This window comes from Cavia porcellus, unplaced genomic scaffold, assembly GCF_034190915.1.
Source record: "Cavia porcellus strain 051 isolate PalLab524CR breed Dunkin Hartley unplaced genomic scaffold, mCavPor4.1 scaffold_4, whole genome shotgun sequence".
In the NCBI taxonomy this organism is placed as follows: Eukaryota; Metazoa; Chordata; class Mammalia; order Rodentia; family Caviidae; genus Cavia; species Cavia porcellus.
Window position 1 is genome coordinate 44,654,271 of NW_026947487.1, and position 16,315 is coordinate 44,670,585.

At 41.7% G+C, this 16,315-nt stretch overlaps 1 protein-coding gene across 1 annotated transcript in view; it reads left to right on the forward strand.

Moving 5' to 3' along the window:
- The first annotated feature begins 5,657 nt into the window (after positions 1–5,657).
- Positions 5,658–16,315, forward strand: part of Ubac2 (UBA domain containing 2) — a 161,496-nt gene continuing 150,838 nt past the window's right edge. The window contains exon 1 of the mRNA XM_003477525.5: positions 5,658–5,816. Coding sequence (XP_003477573.2) covers positions 5,786–5,816 — 31 coding nt within the window. The 5' untranslated portion in view covers positions 5,658–5,785. The remainder of the gene's footprint in view (positions 5,817–16,315) is intronic.

Consider the following 16,315-nt stretch of genomic DNA (forward strand, 5'->3'; position numbering starts at 1 on the left):
TCTGCCACCAGAGCCTCTCCGCTTACTCATGTGGCAGGCAGTTGCTGCTGCTTGGGAAGAGCCCTGGGGACAGATGGGAGCTCCCAGGCCCTTTGGGGCTTACTCTGAGGCACTGGTTTCCAGGACCTCGCTGTGGAATCCAGCTCCGCTGGCCTGCAGTGCGAGCTCAGTAATTCTCTATAAGTTTTGTTCTTCCCTTCCCCTTCTCAGTTTTCTGTGGGATCACTTCACAAGCTGCTTATGCCCAAAACTTTGAGTCAGAGTCTGTGGAGAGACCCAAACTGAGACAGATGGCAATAATACCAAATTTTTAATTTTACTGATGAAATTTAATGGGATTCTAATTCTGTTGAAAAGAACGCCAAGTGTTCTGTTACATCTTGTTTTTTTCCCCAGTAATTGTGGCACCGCACTGCTATTCCACTGCACTGAAACCCTCTGGATCAAAATGTACAGCCGAAAACACTATACTAAGTAATGTTGTTCCCATTTTTTTTAAATTTTATTTTAAAGAGATTAAGACAAAACAGGACATAACAGAGCAGATCAGAGCAATACAATGTAAACAACACAGTATTTCACCAGAAGACAATCCATAATTAACAGTAACTACCATGATGTCTCTTTCTTTGAAATAGTTGAGTATAACTTCATATACAATAGTAACAAACATAACAAAGTAGTATAAAAACATTCAAGAGAATGAGAGTATTACAGGGTTTTCAGAACCAAATAACAGAAAACAAACAATGGCTACTATATTATCTCATTTTCCATAGGAAATTTGTTTATACTTTCACACGGAATACAATCCAATAAGGTACAACATGATAGAGCCAATGGAAACAGAAGAGCAAGAGCATGGCAGGACTTCAGAGTAAGATGATATTATATCATTACTGGCTATTATAATGACTTGTTTCCCTCAAATTAGCTGTTCATACCATCACAGATAATAAAATTAAAAAAAACAGGATAAACACATTACAACTGTGATCATTATAAAGCTTCAAAACAATGTAATGGGGAATCATGATTACCCTAAACTCCTATGTACTCTTACTATTTCTTATACTAGGGAGACTATGTGGTATTTATACATGTGAGTTTGATTTATTTCGCTTATGAGTATGGTCTCAAGTTGCACCCATTTATTAGTAAACATCTCAATGTGATCATTCTTTATAGATGAGTAGGACTCCATTGTATAAAAATACCACAACTTTTTTTATCCATTCCTCAGTTGATGGGCACTTAGGTTGTTTCCAAGATCTGGCTATTACAAATTGTGCTGCTAAAAACATGGCTACACAGATATCACTGTGGTATGATGTTTTCAGTTCTTCTGGAAATATGCCCAGAAGTGGAATAGCTGAGTCAAATGGGACCTTCAATCCCAGATTTTTGAGGAATCTCCAGACTGACTTCGATAGTGGTTGCACCAGTCTGCACTCCCACCAACAGTACAGAAAAGTTCCTTTCTCCCTACATCCTCTCCAGCATTTGTTGTTGGTAGTTTTGTTGATCCTGGCCATTCTTTCTGGAGTGAGATGGAATCTCAGTGTTGTTTTAATTTGCATTTCTCTAATGAGTAACGATGATGAACATTTTTTCATGTATTTATTTGCCATTTGTATTTCTTCATCTGAGAACTGTATTCATCTCAGATGCCCACTTTTGGATTGGGTCCTTGAATTTCGGGGATCGATTTTTTAAAATTCTTTATATGTTTTAGACAGAAGTCCTTTGTCTGAGGGACAGTTCACTAAGATTTGTTCCCAGTTTGTGGGTTTTCTTTTCACTGTGCTGGAGATTTCTTTTGACATGCAGAAACTTTTTAATAAGATGTGATCCCAGTTATTGACTCTGGGAAGTAGTTCCCATGCAGTTTGATTCCTATTCATGAATTCTCTACCTACCCCTATGTCTTCAAGATGTTTACCTACTTTGTCTTCCAATAGATTTAGTGTTTCTGTTTTAATATTCAGATCTTTGATCCATTTAGATTTTAATGTAGTACATGGTGATAGGCATGGGTCTAGTTTTAATTTTTGACATATGGAGAGCCAGTTTTTCCAGCACCATTTATTAAAGAGACTGTTGTTTTTCCAGTGAACATGTTTGGCTCCTTTATCAAAGATAAGGTGGTTGAGTGTGTTGGTAGTTGTGGTTATATCTTCTAGTCTATTTAATTGATCTTTAGATCTATTTTTATTCCAGTACCATATTGATTTTATTACAGTAGCTTTGTAGTATAATCTCAAGTCAGGGACTGTGATGCCTCTTGCCTTGCCTTTGCTGCTTAGAATTGCCTTTGCTATTCTAGGTCTCTTCTGGCTCCAGATGAATTTTAGGAGTGATTTCTCTATGTCTATGAGGTATGCTGATGGTATTTTCACTGAGTTTGCATTGAATCTGTAGAACAATTTTGGAAGAATGGCCATTTTCACAATATTTATTCTCCCTATCCATGAACAAGGAATGTCTTTCCATTTTCTGAGATTTTCTTCAATTTCTTTTTTCAGGGTATTATAGTTTTCCCTGAATAGATCTTTTACTTCTTTTGTGAGATTAATTCCTAAGTATTTCATGTTTTTGGATGCTAGTGTGAAGGGTGTGGCTTCTTTTATTTCTCTCTCTGTAATTTTGTTGTTAGTGTATAGAAATGCTATTGATTTTTGAGCATTGATTTTGTATCCAGCTACCTTGCTGAATTTATTTATTATATCTAGGAGTCTTTCAATGGAGTTTTGGGGGTCTTCTATGTAGAATATCATGTCATCTGCAAATAATGATAGTTTAACTTCCTCTTTTCCTATTTTTACTCCTTTTATTTCTCTCTCTTGTCTAATTGCTCTGGCTAGTATTTCCAGTACTATATTGAATAGGAGCGGTGATAAGAGAATGTTGTTTCCATTTTAAGACCAGTGAATCTTAGTTACTTAATAAATACAACTCTCTGTATTTAATAAATACAACTCTTCATATTTATCAAATTTTCTGCAAACATTGAGTACTATGTTTCCTCATTTCCAAGGGGATTAATCATATAATATGGACATTATAAATCCATATCAATTTTTTAAATTTAATCATACATTTTGAAGGTAGCATTCAAATTACTGCTATTGTTCCAGACCAGTGTCCTTACAACTAGTCTTACTTACTAAAGACAAAAGAACTGTGAAAATTCTGGGCCTGAAACATTCTCCTAAAATAATAAAATCTACTGAAAACATATGACAATCATTCCTCTTCAGGAATACTGATCACACTTCCAGTTTAACAGTTTCATTTAGCATTTCTGATATGTACATAAAATATAAGCCAAAGAACTTTATAATGTTTTGACATTGCTATTGTATGTAGTTTCTCATATATTGAAACAAAAATTGGATATTGAAGAATAAATATTTTAAAACAATTTTCTTTTGAATGCTATCTTATTCCCCACATAGGATAAGACAGACAAACACTTTTTCATGGTCATTACAAAGTTACAAGATAATGTTTTATTCAAGGCATGGATAGTACTCTCACTAGCATCACTGATAATATCTGTTGATTTGTGGGTTTCACCCCAATATTTTGGGTGACTGAGGCAGCCAATGTGTAATTCAATGCCTTGCTTGCTTGCTGTCACTTCTTTTCAGTTGTTTACAAACACGTTACTGGCTGAATGTAACTATGGCTCCATCTGTTGTACAATATTGGAAAAGAAATAAAGTTTTCCTGTGGAGTAATGTTTTTTAAGGGTTGAAGTTTTGACAATCCTTGGTGTCCATTGTCTGTTTGGAAATAAATTTTCCACTCGATGTTTCACTGCCCTAAACTCCACTGTCATGTAGAAACAATTGCCTTGCAACAATTCACTGCTGATTATCTGCCCCTTTGGAGTTACTATAGATCCTTCTACATGTAACGTCAACATGTAATGTCAACATTATTTAAATTTCTTATATTAATAATGTCTTACACAATTGACATTGGTATTTCTCCAATATTAGATTGCTACAACTTGTTATGATTTGTGTTATTCTGTAAGAATAGAACTTTACATCCATTGTATTAAAATTTAAAAACAAATTCCAGGAACAATATTGATTGTCAAGGTTTAAATCTGTCAACTCTCTTTATGAAGTGTTCACAATGATGATGAGTTCACCTCTTAGATGAACTAGGAAAAAGTTACTGTATTGTATTGTCTTATTACACAGATACGTTCAAACATTCAACTTGGCACCAAGGTACTTTCCTAAACTAAAAATTATAGTGAAGAATATTACTTCACATTTTGGTTTAATATCTGGCTTAACAGAAATCTCCTGGTACTGTCTCATACAGTTGAAAAAGGCAAGCATTTTGATAGCTTTTTAAGATAACGAGCATTTTGTTGATGTTACAACATAACCTAAGTGGTAGTTTCTTAAACATTAATCTCAATGAGGAATCAGAAACTGTAACAACGAACTATTTGTACTCTATATTCTAAAATTTCCTGGTTTGTCTTGCAGTTTAAATTGCTCTTTCATGATTTCATAACATTAGGCACTGGTCAACTGGAAAATATTGGCTCACAATTTTTGCAGTTTTTCCAAGTGTAGAGTGGAAAACTCCACTATATATTCACTAAGAGTGGAAGAGAAAAATATATTAGCAATATTAGGGAAGTGACTCTGGTCCTTTGTAACCCCAATATGGGCCATGAATCCTGACCCCCACATTGAGAACCTGTCTTCTGCTTTCTATTGAGGACCTAGGTGCCTATAAATACAACAGACTTTGAGACTATCGCTTTTCTACAAAATAACTTATTGCATGAATCTAAAGAAAATGTCAACTATTACAAGATAGCATATGAACAAACCACGTGTAAAACCTAAAGGAAGTAAAAATCATCCCTACTGCTGCCTTCTAGAAACAATCTAATTGAACATTTGGACTCACTGGAATCTTTTGCTACGGAATGGGCAAGGTGATTTACAGATTTCTCTACGGGTTGTAGAGATTTACAAACTTAGATTTAGCGTGTTGGCTGCCTTTTATAATCGCTGAAAACATTTTTTTACAGTACACTGTGCAATTTTGCAATTTTTCTTTTTCTTTTAGCCCTGTAATGTCCCCACGTGTATTTTGTCAAAAATTTTAAATTATAATCACATAAAATTTTCGAGCTCAAAAATCATTTGCAAAAGCTGGGCTTTAGCAAAAACTAACTTTATTCTGTAAGACGTGGGCAAACAGAGTGCCGATGGATGTCGCAAGGCCCGGCGACGGGAACGGTCAGCCCCGATAACCGAAAGCCCTCAGGGACAACACGGGACACTGAGCTCTGAATTGATGCTGTCGAGCCACAACACTTGCTCGCTCCGAGGGTCACGGACCTGTGCAGACAGACTGAAGACGCTGCGGGCGCCCGGTGCGGGCAGAGGTTAGAGGTCGCGAGGGCGGGGCTGAACACTTGCAGGGCCGCCGGAAGCCTCACCTTCACCCTTTGCACACTATCCCACTGCTGTCTAAACCGCGTCGGCGTCTTCAGAAAAACCCGGAGGGGCGGGCCCTCCGCTGCGGACGCACTTCCCCTCTACGGCAGGAAGGACAGGCGCCGGCCCAACGGGTGCGCGAACTGCCCGCGCATGCGTGGTGCGTCTCGCGACCCTAGAGCGGCTTCGCGGCGCCGGAGTCGCCGCCCCGCCGGGAGTGCGCCTGCGCGACCGCCGGAGCTCTCCACCTCCGTTTCCCCTCCCCCTTGGCCCCCCGCGGGGGCTTCGGGCCAGGCGGGACCATGTTCACCAGCACCGGCTCCAGTGGGCTTTGTGAGTACCGGCCCCCAGCATCCTGGCTGCATCCTACGCGCCACCCTGGGCACCTCTCTGATGAGGCTAGGGATGTGGGGACCTTCGGGTTTGCTGGAGGTTGGGGGCCCAGCCTTCCATCCCTGCGCCTCAACCCTGGTAGTTTGTTACCCTTGGGGCCCTCACCCTAACCTGCCTCACCTCAGCGTGAAGGGGCGTTGGGCAGAGCCCCCCCCCTCACGCCAGCGCGCCCCCAGCGGCACCTCTGGTGCGACGCGCAGCCGCCCCAGCGCTGCTGCAGGTGGGCTGGGCAGGTGGGGTCGGGCTGACGCCTGGTTGTTCTCTCGGCCCGGGTCAGTGCCCTTGGCGGCGCGGGTGCCAGGCTGGAAGGAGAGGCTGTCCCAGAGGAGTCGATGCTGGAAGCCTGCCCCGTGCCCTGTCACCGTCCTCATTCATTGAGGCTACAGTGGGACCGAACCAACTATTCCCCCCACTTCCAAATTTCACCTTCTATTTCAGTAGCTGACTCCCTCAGTTTTACTTGGATGTCATCTTCTCCAATCTCCCCAAAGAGTTTTTAGACCAACAAAAACTGATCGAAGGGCTTTAAAGTGGAGAGAAGTTAGGAAGTCATTTGGCAAGAGGGTGCGGTGCGTGCCTGACTGCTGGATGCGTTGGCTTTTACTGAAGTGACGTTCTGGGCGCCAGGTGGAGGTGGAGGAATCCGTGTATACAGCCTTGCAAACAACATTTTTTCATGACGTTGTGTTTAATTGACTTTCCGTAAAGTGGACTGTGTTTAGACCAAACAGTCCTGATATTCAGCACTGTTACTCCAGAAGTGAACTGTTTAAACTGCTACAAATTTGCCGTTGCTTATCGCTGTTACTGCCTCCTATCTTTGCATATGCCATTCATGTTGCCACAGCCTAGGAACACCTGACATTTCCAAGTAGTTTGTAAGTTTTATTGCCAATGTCAGGAATCTCTCCTAAGAATTTGTGTCGTAGTCTCAGAGTTACTGTCAGAACCACAGGCACAATTTTAACTCTTCCTTACTTTTCAGCTCGTTAGGTTTTGAAATGGCTTTAATATGATACCCCCGGTTTCATAATTTGATAATGTGAAGGAATCTTCCACCCCAGAGACCTTTACAAGTCAGGCAAATTTATCTTTTCCAAACTGCGCTTTGTATAAAGAACATCATGGCTGTTGATAAAACTGACAGTTCAGGGAGGTGGTGTGCTTTTCTTAAGATCACAAGATACTGGTGGATGTAACACTAATAGTAGGGGTCTTCAGTTTTAATTGTTCTTTATTCAGAATTTTGAGTTACTGTTATTGACCAAAATACATATAAAAATATTTCAGAAGACAGAGAAATCTGCTATTAGTTGCCATACATACGAACCATGAGATTATGTGAGCAGTGGGTATTCAAATTTTAAACAAGGTGACTCAGGGAAGGTAAGACTTTATTACCTGTGGCTCAGCTAGGTAACTTTAGGAGCCAAACCATTTCCTTGAGAGAGGTCTGGTCCAGAGGATCCTTCTCAGCTATCTTGACATTTCTCTAAAGTAAATGTATCTAAAGTGATCTCTAAAGTCAGTGTAAAAGTTGGAAGGATGGCCTTCCTTTCCTCTTTATGTTTTATGTGTTCATTAACATTTTGGGGATGTGCTGTGGGTGAACTGTGTTAGGTGCAGGGAACACAATAATCAACAAGTCTTTGTTTTGTGAGACAGGGTCTTACCGTGCAGTTCAGACTGGCCTTTAAACTCAATGTGTAGCTGAGAACTCATAATGCTCTTCTTGTTGCAGCCTCGTAATTGCTGAGATTACAGGCCATACCAACAAAGTTGGCTGCAATGATGTAAACAAGTGTTGACCCTAGAGTTTATGGTATTTATAGTGGAGTTTTACCAGGACTGGACCTAACAAATCTGCATGTTAGCAGTTACCATACGTCAAAATTTCTTTCTGACAAAGCTACCTACCTAGAGGGAAGGGATTTCCGTTTGATAAGAAACTGTGTGAGCCTTTGGTAAGTCAAACTTCTGCTCCTAAATAAGCTTCTTAAAGATGGAGACTACATTGGGTTAAAGGGTTAACCCAAGGGTAGAAAGTCTCCTTTGAGGAAGAAATCCCCTCCTTTTCCTCCACCTGCATCTCCTCCAGTTTTGGGATTAGTAGGTAGTGATGTTTTAGTTACCTTGCTTTCTTCCTTTGTGTCATTCACCCATTCACTCACCAGCCGTCTGTTGAGTAAGAGGATATAAAGTATTAAACAGGGTAAATGAGCCCAGCGTCAGACAGGTTCACCGCACTGAGAATACAGTCACTATCACACGGTGTTGCATGGTGACACGTTAGGAGGTGTAGCAGAGGTTGGAGTGTGCTGGACACTGCTTGAACATTCATTGCTGGGGAGGGGTCTGAGAAGGTGACATTCAAGCTGAGAGCCAAATAGTGTGAAGTGACCACAACTTCCTTTTGAAGAAAGGGGACACAGGAGCACAGCCTGAAGCAGGTGCAGCAGGGTGTTTTCAGTGTGCTAAAGAAAGCTTGTGGGGCCAGGGCAGTAAATCAGGGCAAAGGCATTTGTGACCATTTCTTTAAAATTACCTTGCTGTCTGCCCACTTATGTGGTTATGATGGGGTAAAATTGCATAGAAATAGTGTGCATGACTTATCTCTGATGCCTACTTGTAGACTAGTGCTGTCATTCAACTCTGTGTTGAGTAATATATGCATCATTTATTAATAAGTATATGCATTACTTATTTACTTCACAGTATATTCACTGTGCAAAGATGCAGTCAACCAATACTAATTGTATGGTTAATGTAGCCTGAGTGTAGTTTGCTTAGTATCCAGAGGGGAAAAAAAATAAAATGAAATAAACAGCTGTGCCCAGTGTGGTGGGTATATTGCAGGAGATGGGCTGATGGGCACAGTTGTTAAAAGTAGACTTCCCACCACAGGTGCTACTTGACAGTTTTGAGGGTTGAGTAAGAGTTTATCAGGCATAACAACCGGGAGAAGGCTTCTGTGAGGGTTGGAGCATGGCAAAGAGGCGAGAGGGAAAGAATTAGGGGACAGTTGTTTATAGCCAGAGTGGGCAGTTCCTGAGTGTGCTGTGAAATTGTCAGAGGATGGTGGAAGGTGACAAGATTGGAGACAGGACCTGTGGACATTTTAACATTTAAAGGGAGACAAGCTGAGCTGGGGAAACAGGAGGAGAGAGAGGAGGAGAGACTCTCAAAGCAGTGGCTAATAGCCTTACACACTGCAGAAGAGTCTGAGAAGTGACTGTTTGGGAAAGAAAAAGGCCCCTTAGTAACTTTCTGGGCTAGCTGGTGCAATAGCCCGGGAGCAGAGTGTGAAGGCGCTGAGGACCAGTGGGATGGAAAGCTGAGATGTGGGCTTGGGAGGCGCTTGGGAGGAAATTAGTCACGCAGTACGGGCCAGTGAGGCATACTTGGCCTCGGCTGCTGGTGCAGAAGAGTTCCTTAAAATTGACAGAAGACTTAGTTCATCGAACAGTATTGGGCGAGGCCCAGCGGAGAGTGCACAGTGACCAGGAAGTCCTAGGAAGCAGGAGGAGATGACTGCCATCCAGGGCCAAAGGTGGGTGTGCTGCTCATGGGCAAGGGAAGAAAGCTGGGAGTTTACTCTTGCTGATGGAGCAGTGGTTTCCAGCCAGCTGTCTGACATCACCAAGGTATGTTAACCAAGGTATTTTCAGTTATACTTTCCTGAGTCCCAGTTGTAGGGGCCAATGTGTGCATCAGAAATGCGGAGTTTTGAAAATTTGTTCGTCCCAGGGCCTCACACATGTTAGGCAAACACTCTATCACTCAGCTACCTCTTTGGCACCCAAAATCTTTATTTTTTAAAGGCTTGTTAGGCAAGTTTAATGAATAGACAAGAGCTAAGGCAAGAGGTTGGCCAGCAGGAAGGAAAGAGAGAGGTCGAAGACCTGAGTAAGATGGTAGTGGATAGAGTAGACAGGATGGAGAAGAGAAGTGGAAAGGTGTTTGCACAGCTAAGTTGGTCAGCCAGGGCTGTTGGATCCGGGGTGGCAGCAGAAGAGGTGTTGAAGGTGACTCCAGTTTATGATGTGGGCAGTTGGGTAGATCATGAGGCAGTTGAAATGCAGAGAAGGAGGAGCTCATTTTGAGGGAAGATGAGTTCAGTCTTGAACCTGTGTGACATGGGAGAGTCTGCAGAGTCCAGTTGGAGATACACAGGGGACACTTGGGGACGGTCCGGAGCTGCGTGGACGTGGTGAGGTCAGTGAGGACTGTACAGGCATGAGTGGAGTTAGAGTGCCCACAGCAGAACTTGAGGCTGGTCTGTGGTATGAGAGAAATGTAGAGAAGAGGAGGCAGCGCAGGAGCTTCCGAGAAGCCCGGTGTTCCTTCACAGTCCAATTGGACGCGCCCACTGCGCAGTAAACACACATTCCTGGGTTTCTTCACTCTCACCCCGAATGGCGGGTGGCAAGAGGTGGAGCCTTCCTGGTTTCCATGTGTCAGCCCCCGCCTGGCATCTCTTTCTTCCACACCAGTTTGGAACCTGCTGTTCGTTATCCCAGTTGCAGTCTCACCCAGACTCAGCCAGCCAGCTGCCTGCTTACTGAGCCACACCCCAGCCCTGGATTAATTTTGGTGGCTAAACTGAGCTGAGCCCTGGCATGGTTTCTCAGGTAAGTTTCTGGAGTTTAGCCATCCCTTGGCAGTATTCCATTTATCTCTAGTCTCAAGACTATTATCCCCAGTTTCTCCCCATCCCACCCTTAACCTATCAGAGAATCAGCGCCGTCACCCAGGTCCCCCATGTTTCCTGCTCCCTCTCCTGCCTTGTTTCTGGCCATATGTAGCTTGCTCCTTTCCTGGGTGTTAAAGAAGTCAAAGAAACCCCCTTCTCCATTCAGAGGCTCACCTTCTACCACTGTTGATTGTTTCTTTTCTTGCACCACTCACTTCTTTACCCTCCTGTCTTTTGACAGAGTGGCTGGCACATGATTGGAGCTGTCACTTTCTCTTGTGGTTCCTTGCAGGCTCCCAGAGCCAGGAGCCTCTCACCTACTGCTCTCTTGACTTAGGTGTGCATCTTTGTTTTGGTGATGTCAGAAAGCCAGTCCCTTCGGCCCCTGACGATGGAAAGGAAGATGAAAAGAGTTAATACTGCAGACTCCTAGAATTCTGGCCCAGGAAATGCTCAGATCTTCTTTCTGAGCCTTTTCTTGAAGGTGCAAAAGCTTAATCCCTCTATTTACCTTTACCTCTGTCTTCCCAACTGCTGGTTGATCTTCTCAAGTATGGGTTTTAAAAGAAAGACAACCTTCACTTGTGTAGTGTCCTCCACCCCCAGCCCTTTCTAGTTCCTCTGATAATGTTTGATGCTCCCAGCATGGAGCAGGCCTGTGTTTCTGCTCCACGCAGCTGGCTTCTGCATCTCCGCAGTGTTAAAACTGCTGTGGATAAGGCCATGAATGATACCCACAACAGTACATCACCTCTGTACTTCTCAGTCCTTATCAGTGTGAAATGTCCTCCTGCATCTGGCCTTAATGAGTATTTCTTTCTAAAATTCTTTACCTCTTGATTTTTTCTGTATTTTATATACTGCTTGGTTCTCTTCATTTCTCCTGACCACATCTACTTAGTGTGTTTTATACCCTCAGATTATGCAGGGATGACATTAATGATTTAATGATTAATTTAGGAGAGCAGTCAGTGCTGTTAAGGGCGAAACCTGCTTTCTTAGAGCTAAAGAACTAGAGGTAGAAGATAAGACTGGAGGGATCCCCTAGTGTGTTCGGATAGCTGGTGAATCTGAGTAAGCCATATCTGCACACAGCTCTTTGACAGCTCAGATGCTTATCTGTACCCCAGTTATCATGCTCTCTAAAATCCACACAGCACCAGTGTGGGAACCAGCACAAAAGGTCAGTTCCAAATGGGACATACAGTGTTCAACTGAGCTGGAACAACTTTTTCCAGAGTGAAACTGTTACTTGATCTAAAGTATTGTTAAGGAGCCTTGAATGAAGTTGGAAAGGCTCGAGGAGCCCATCCATGGTCTACTGGTATCAGCCTGCAATTCAGAGATGGGCAAGCGCTAAGGCTGAAGGAGACAGTTGAAGTGTACACCACACCTTCATTCCAGCTGAGGGCATGCCTCCTGTACCCCGCATGATGCTGAGGTGGACACTTCCAGTATTTTTTATGTCACTTCTGTTTTCATGCTCTGTGGAATGATCATACCATATTTGTAATGAGATACTCTTTTTTTAGATATGTGTTTAATGTGTTCAATACACAACTTGTGGAGGTGATCGGATTTTTCGTTTTGGTTCCTCGTCATTTAAAACTTATTTATTTGGAAGCAGTATGCCCAGATGAAAAAGTATCAGGCCTTATGACTGCCCCTTCACTCTTTGATTCATTGATTCCATAGATACTTGATTAATGAGCTTTTCTGTGGGCCAACCACTCTTCTGGGTTCTCAGGATTTAATAAGAATTAAAAGACCAAGTATACATTCAAATGGTGATAATCTTAGGAAGCTATGAACAGAGGCTCAGTGTAAACATTAAAAATGGCCTGTTCATCATTTTAATGAGCTCTTCAGTTTTCATTCAATTAAAGACTTTTTCCCTCCTATTCCTTCCACTTAAACTTGTTGGAACTTTTGCAAATTTTGCATTTTGTGTGAAGCCTTCCTTTGCGAGACAGCAACCCTTGCATTTTGGTATCTTAGTGGGAACTTTGAAAACTAATCATTTGTTTTAGTTGGGTTTCTCTTTTTTTGGACCAAGCATAATTTGGCCTGTTTTCTACTGGGGAGGATAGTGTGTGATACTGGAGGTTGAACATAATGAGCCAGTAGTCCCCAACTTCTTTGGGGCTGGTTTTCTGAAAGACAGTTTTTCCATGGCCTGGGGTAGGAGTGGATAATGGTTTGGGGATGGTTTATACACATTACATTTATTGTGTATTTTATTTCTATTACTACATTGTAGTTTATAATGAAATAATTATGCACCTCAGTGTGAGGCAGAGTCAGTGAATCTGCTGATGGGCGACAGTGATAAGCCAAAATGTGTCACGTATGTCCAGTCTACTCTGTAATCTCATTTTGGTTACTGCCATTGCAGAAAACCCTGCTCCACAAAGACAGGGTGCTGGAAATAGAAGCAGGCTTTTTAGTGCTTTTGTGGCACTCAGAATGTTCCACCTTGACTAATCTAGAATATATGGAGATTTGAAGTTATCTCAAACATACTTTTAAGGCCATTATCCTTTGCAGTCTTAAGCAATTGATATTCTAGCATGGACCGAGTCATTTCACCTGGCTTAATAAAAAATGGCTTGTGAGTCCATTCCATTCCAGTTCAGGGGTCTTTTGTGGTTGCAAAGTAATTCTTATTTCTTTTGAAACATAAGCCAGGTAATTATGCTGGAAGAAAGAGGACCCTAGCTCAGTCATTCAGTCTCTCCTAGTGTTTGAAACACATCAAAAATGTCAATATTCAATTGTTGCCCCCATAATTCCAGTTTGGCTTCGAATGCAGCCACTTGTTTTGTGACTTGAACAAGTTGTTCTCCCCTGAAGTGACAGCTTGAATTTGTTGAGCAGGTGGACTGTGTCACATGAATAAGGAAGTTTTGCGACCCATTGTGTGTCATTGCAGTGTATTGCCCGTGGTGACTTTTTCTAAAAGAATTTCTGGAGTGACTCATAACTAAAGAACTCTGGCCAGTGCTCTACTTTTAGAAGGCTATCTCACTTCTGTGTATAAAAACAACAGTATATGCTGTGTGCAGCTCACAGAACTGTACATACAGATGTGTATTAAGGCATGAGCTTTGTTATAGTTTATATCTAGATGACCCTACAAAGCCTTATGTGTTCCTAAGTGGGGCTGGATAGTGGGCGTGTGATGCTGGATCAGTCCACTGATGGATTTATAGCTGGGAGTAATGCTGGGAGGTGAAGCCTGGAGGTGGATCACCTTGGAATGTAGCGTGATATATATCTATATATATATATATATCCCTCTTGCTTTTAGCGCTCACTGCTTCTTGTGTTCCAGGCCATGTACTCTTTTCTCCTCTGCCATGCTGTCCTGTCTTGAAGCCAGCTGACTGTGGACTGAAACCTCCACAGACAATGACCTAAAATAAACCTTTCTTCCTCCAGCATGTGGGTGTCAGGCATTTTGTCCCAGCAATGAGAAAGTAATTAAGACACACTTTAACATGCACTTTAATTACATCCTACAAAACATTGTTAAATTCAAGTACCATGTTTTGGCTAGTCAGCATTTCTTTATGGCTGCCACAATGTGTAGACTCCCATTCAGAAGTGACCTCTTTGACTGTAGTGAAACCAGAAAGCCATTTGAGCCACGACAGCTGCTTTGTTCCTGTATAAAACATAAAATGACAAGTTGTTTTCCTGTTTAATCATTATCATTCAAAGGCTGGACTAGCTTCTGCAGTTGTGGTTTTAGTTGGCGACAAAGATGCACATACTGTATCCTCATGCACAACCTCCTGAAAAATACATCACACAAAAACAAGCATTTTTGCCTTGTTTATAACTGGAATTGCATAACCACAGTACCACAGTGACTCATTTAGTTATGGTGCTAGATGAAAGAAGAACATGCTTCCCTGTTGAACTGCAGCCTCTCCTAAAAAGCTCACAATGAATGTCATTAGCAGCAGGCGGGATCAGCTCTTCTCTGTTAGCCACTAAGAATGATGCTCTTAGTACAGATACATTTGACGAAATTGTAGGCTTCAATAATTGCTTTTGTTCTTTGTGTTCATTTTTTTCTTTCCTCCAAAGGCTTGTCTTTGCATAGCGCTTGGTCTCCATGTGGTAAAGCAGGTTTGGAGAATTAATCATCAGATTCAATGAATTCATAATTTAAGTAGTGTGTTCTTGATATTGTCTCTTAAATGCAGCTTTCTTTTGGGGGGCACTCTGAGCTTTCTGCTGTCTCATCACTGGGTCTTTCCCTCTTTTATAGAAGCTCTCCAGTGATGTTTGTGTTTTACTCCTTTTGGCTGGAATTTACTTGTGAGCTGATTAAAATGGTAATAAACAAACAAACAAACAAAAAAAACTGTACCTGAGACACATATGCAGTGCCGGGAAGAGGCACAGATAGAAGAGGTACACAAGATACTGAGTAGACCATGTGCAGAGGAAAGTAAGTGTTGCATTCTGACTGAGAGCCTGCTGGAACATGCAGGTGTACAATTGAAGTACATTGACTCACTTGCCACTTATAAACCTGAGACCTTGGGCAGCTTAAATTTCACTGTTGCACACTGATAGGATTTTGATGTGAATCTATAAGCAGTTGATTTATTATGGCCCCTTTGTAGTCACACTTTTAATGTTAATCTGTATTTGCAACTACTCCTCAGCACTAGCATCATTGCCTCAGCTCTACCTTAGATCATCAGGCATTAGATTCTTATAAGGAGCAAGAAACTTAGATCCCTGGCGTGGGCAGGTCACAGTGGGGTTCTTGCTCCTATCAGAATCTAATGCTGCTGCCAGTCTGACAGGAGGTGGAGCTCAGAGAGTAAGGGGGTGATGGGGAGTGACTGTAATACAGATGAAACGTGACTCTTGTGCTCCCCACCATTCACCTCCTGTGCCACTGGGTTTATGACAGGCCAGTGGACTGCGGCAAGACTGTGGTCTGGGGTTATGATTCTGCACTGAGCCCTTTTTAATTTTGAGGCAAGATCTCTTTAAGCTGCCCAGACTGGCCTTTTTAAGGGTGATGACTACATTTCTCTTATAACCAGGCCTGGGTTACCCAAACCATCCTTAGCTTCCTTTAAGGCCAGATGTTGGGAGTATGTTATTCCCCACATTTCTTAAGTATTTTGGACCTGTACTACTCAACTCCCAAGAAACATAATATTTATTCATAAATTTTAGTTAAGAATCAAGCAAAGATGTTAACTAAGGTAGGGAGGATGCTTTTAAAAATGTTTCTTTTCATTGTAAAAGCGAGGTTAACCATTTTAAATAAAATTTGGAAAATATATACAAGTGCTGTGAGCATTTCAGTTAATTTTCATCTTTTCCTACATGTTTATGCTCTTGTTTTAAAATAACTGCTTATTGTAAAGGCAGTACATGTTCAGCAAAGAAACTTCTGAAATGTAGAAAAGCACTGAGAAGAAATAAAATGGCATTGACATTTGGGTGTTTACTTTTTTCCAGTGCAAAAATGAAAAACCAAGTAAATAAGGACAAATAAACTTATCACACATAAATATTACTTGTGATTATCTTTTTTTCATACAACAGAACTTTAAAAATATAATCATAATATTATGTGTTCTGTTCTTTTGTATTGTGCTCCTCTTCTTCAGAAACAGTCCCTGTACTATTCATACAGAATTAGGTGGTTTCTTCCTGCTTTTTCTCTATTGTAGTAATGCTAAGAGCATCTTAAATTTCAGGTATTTCT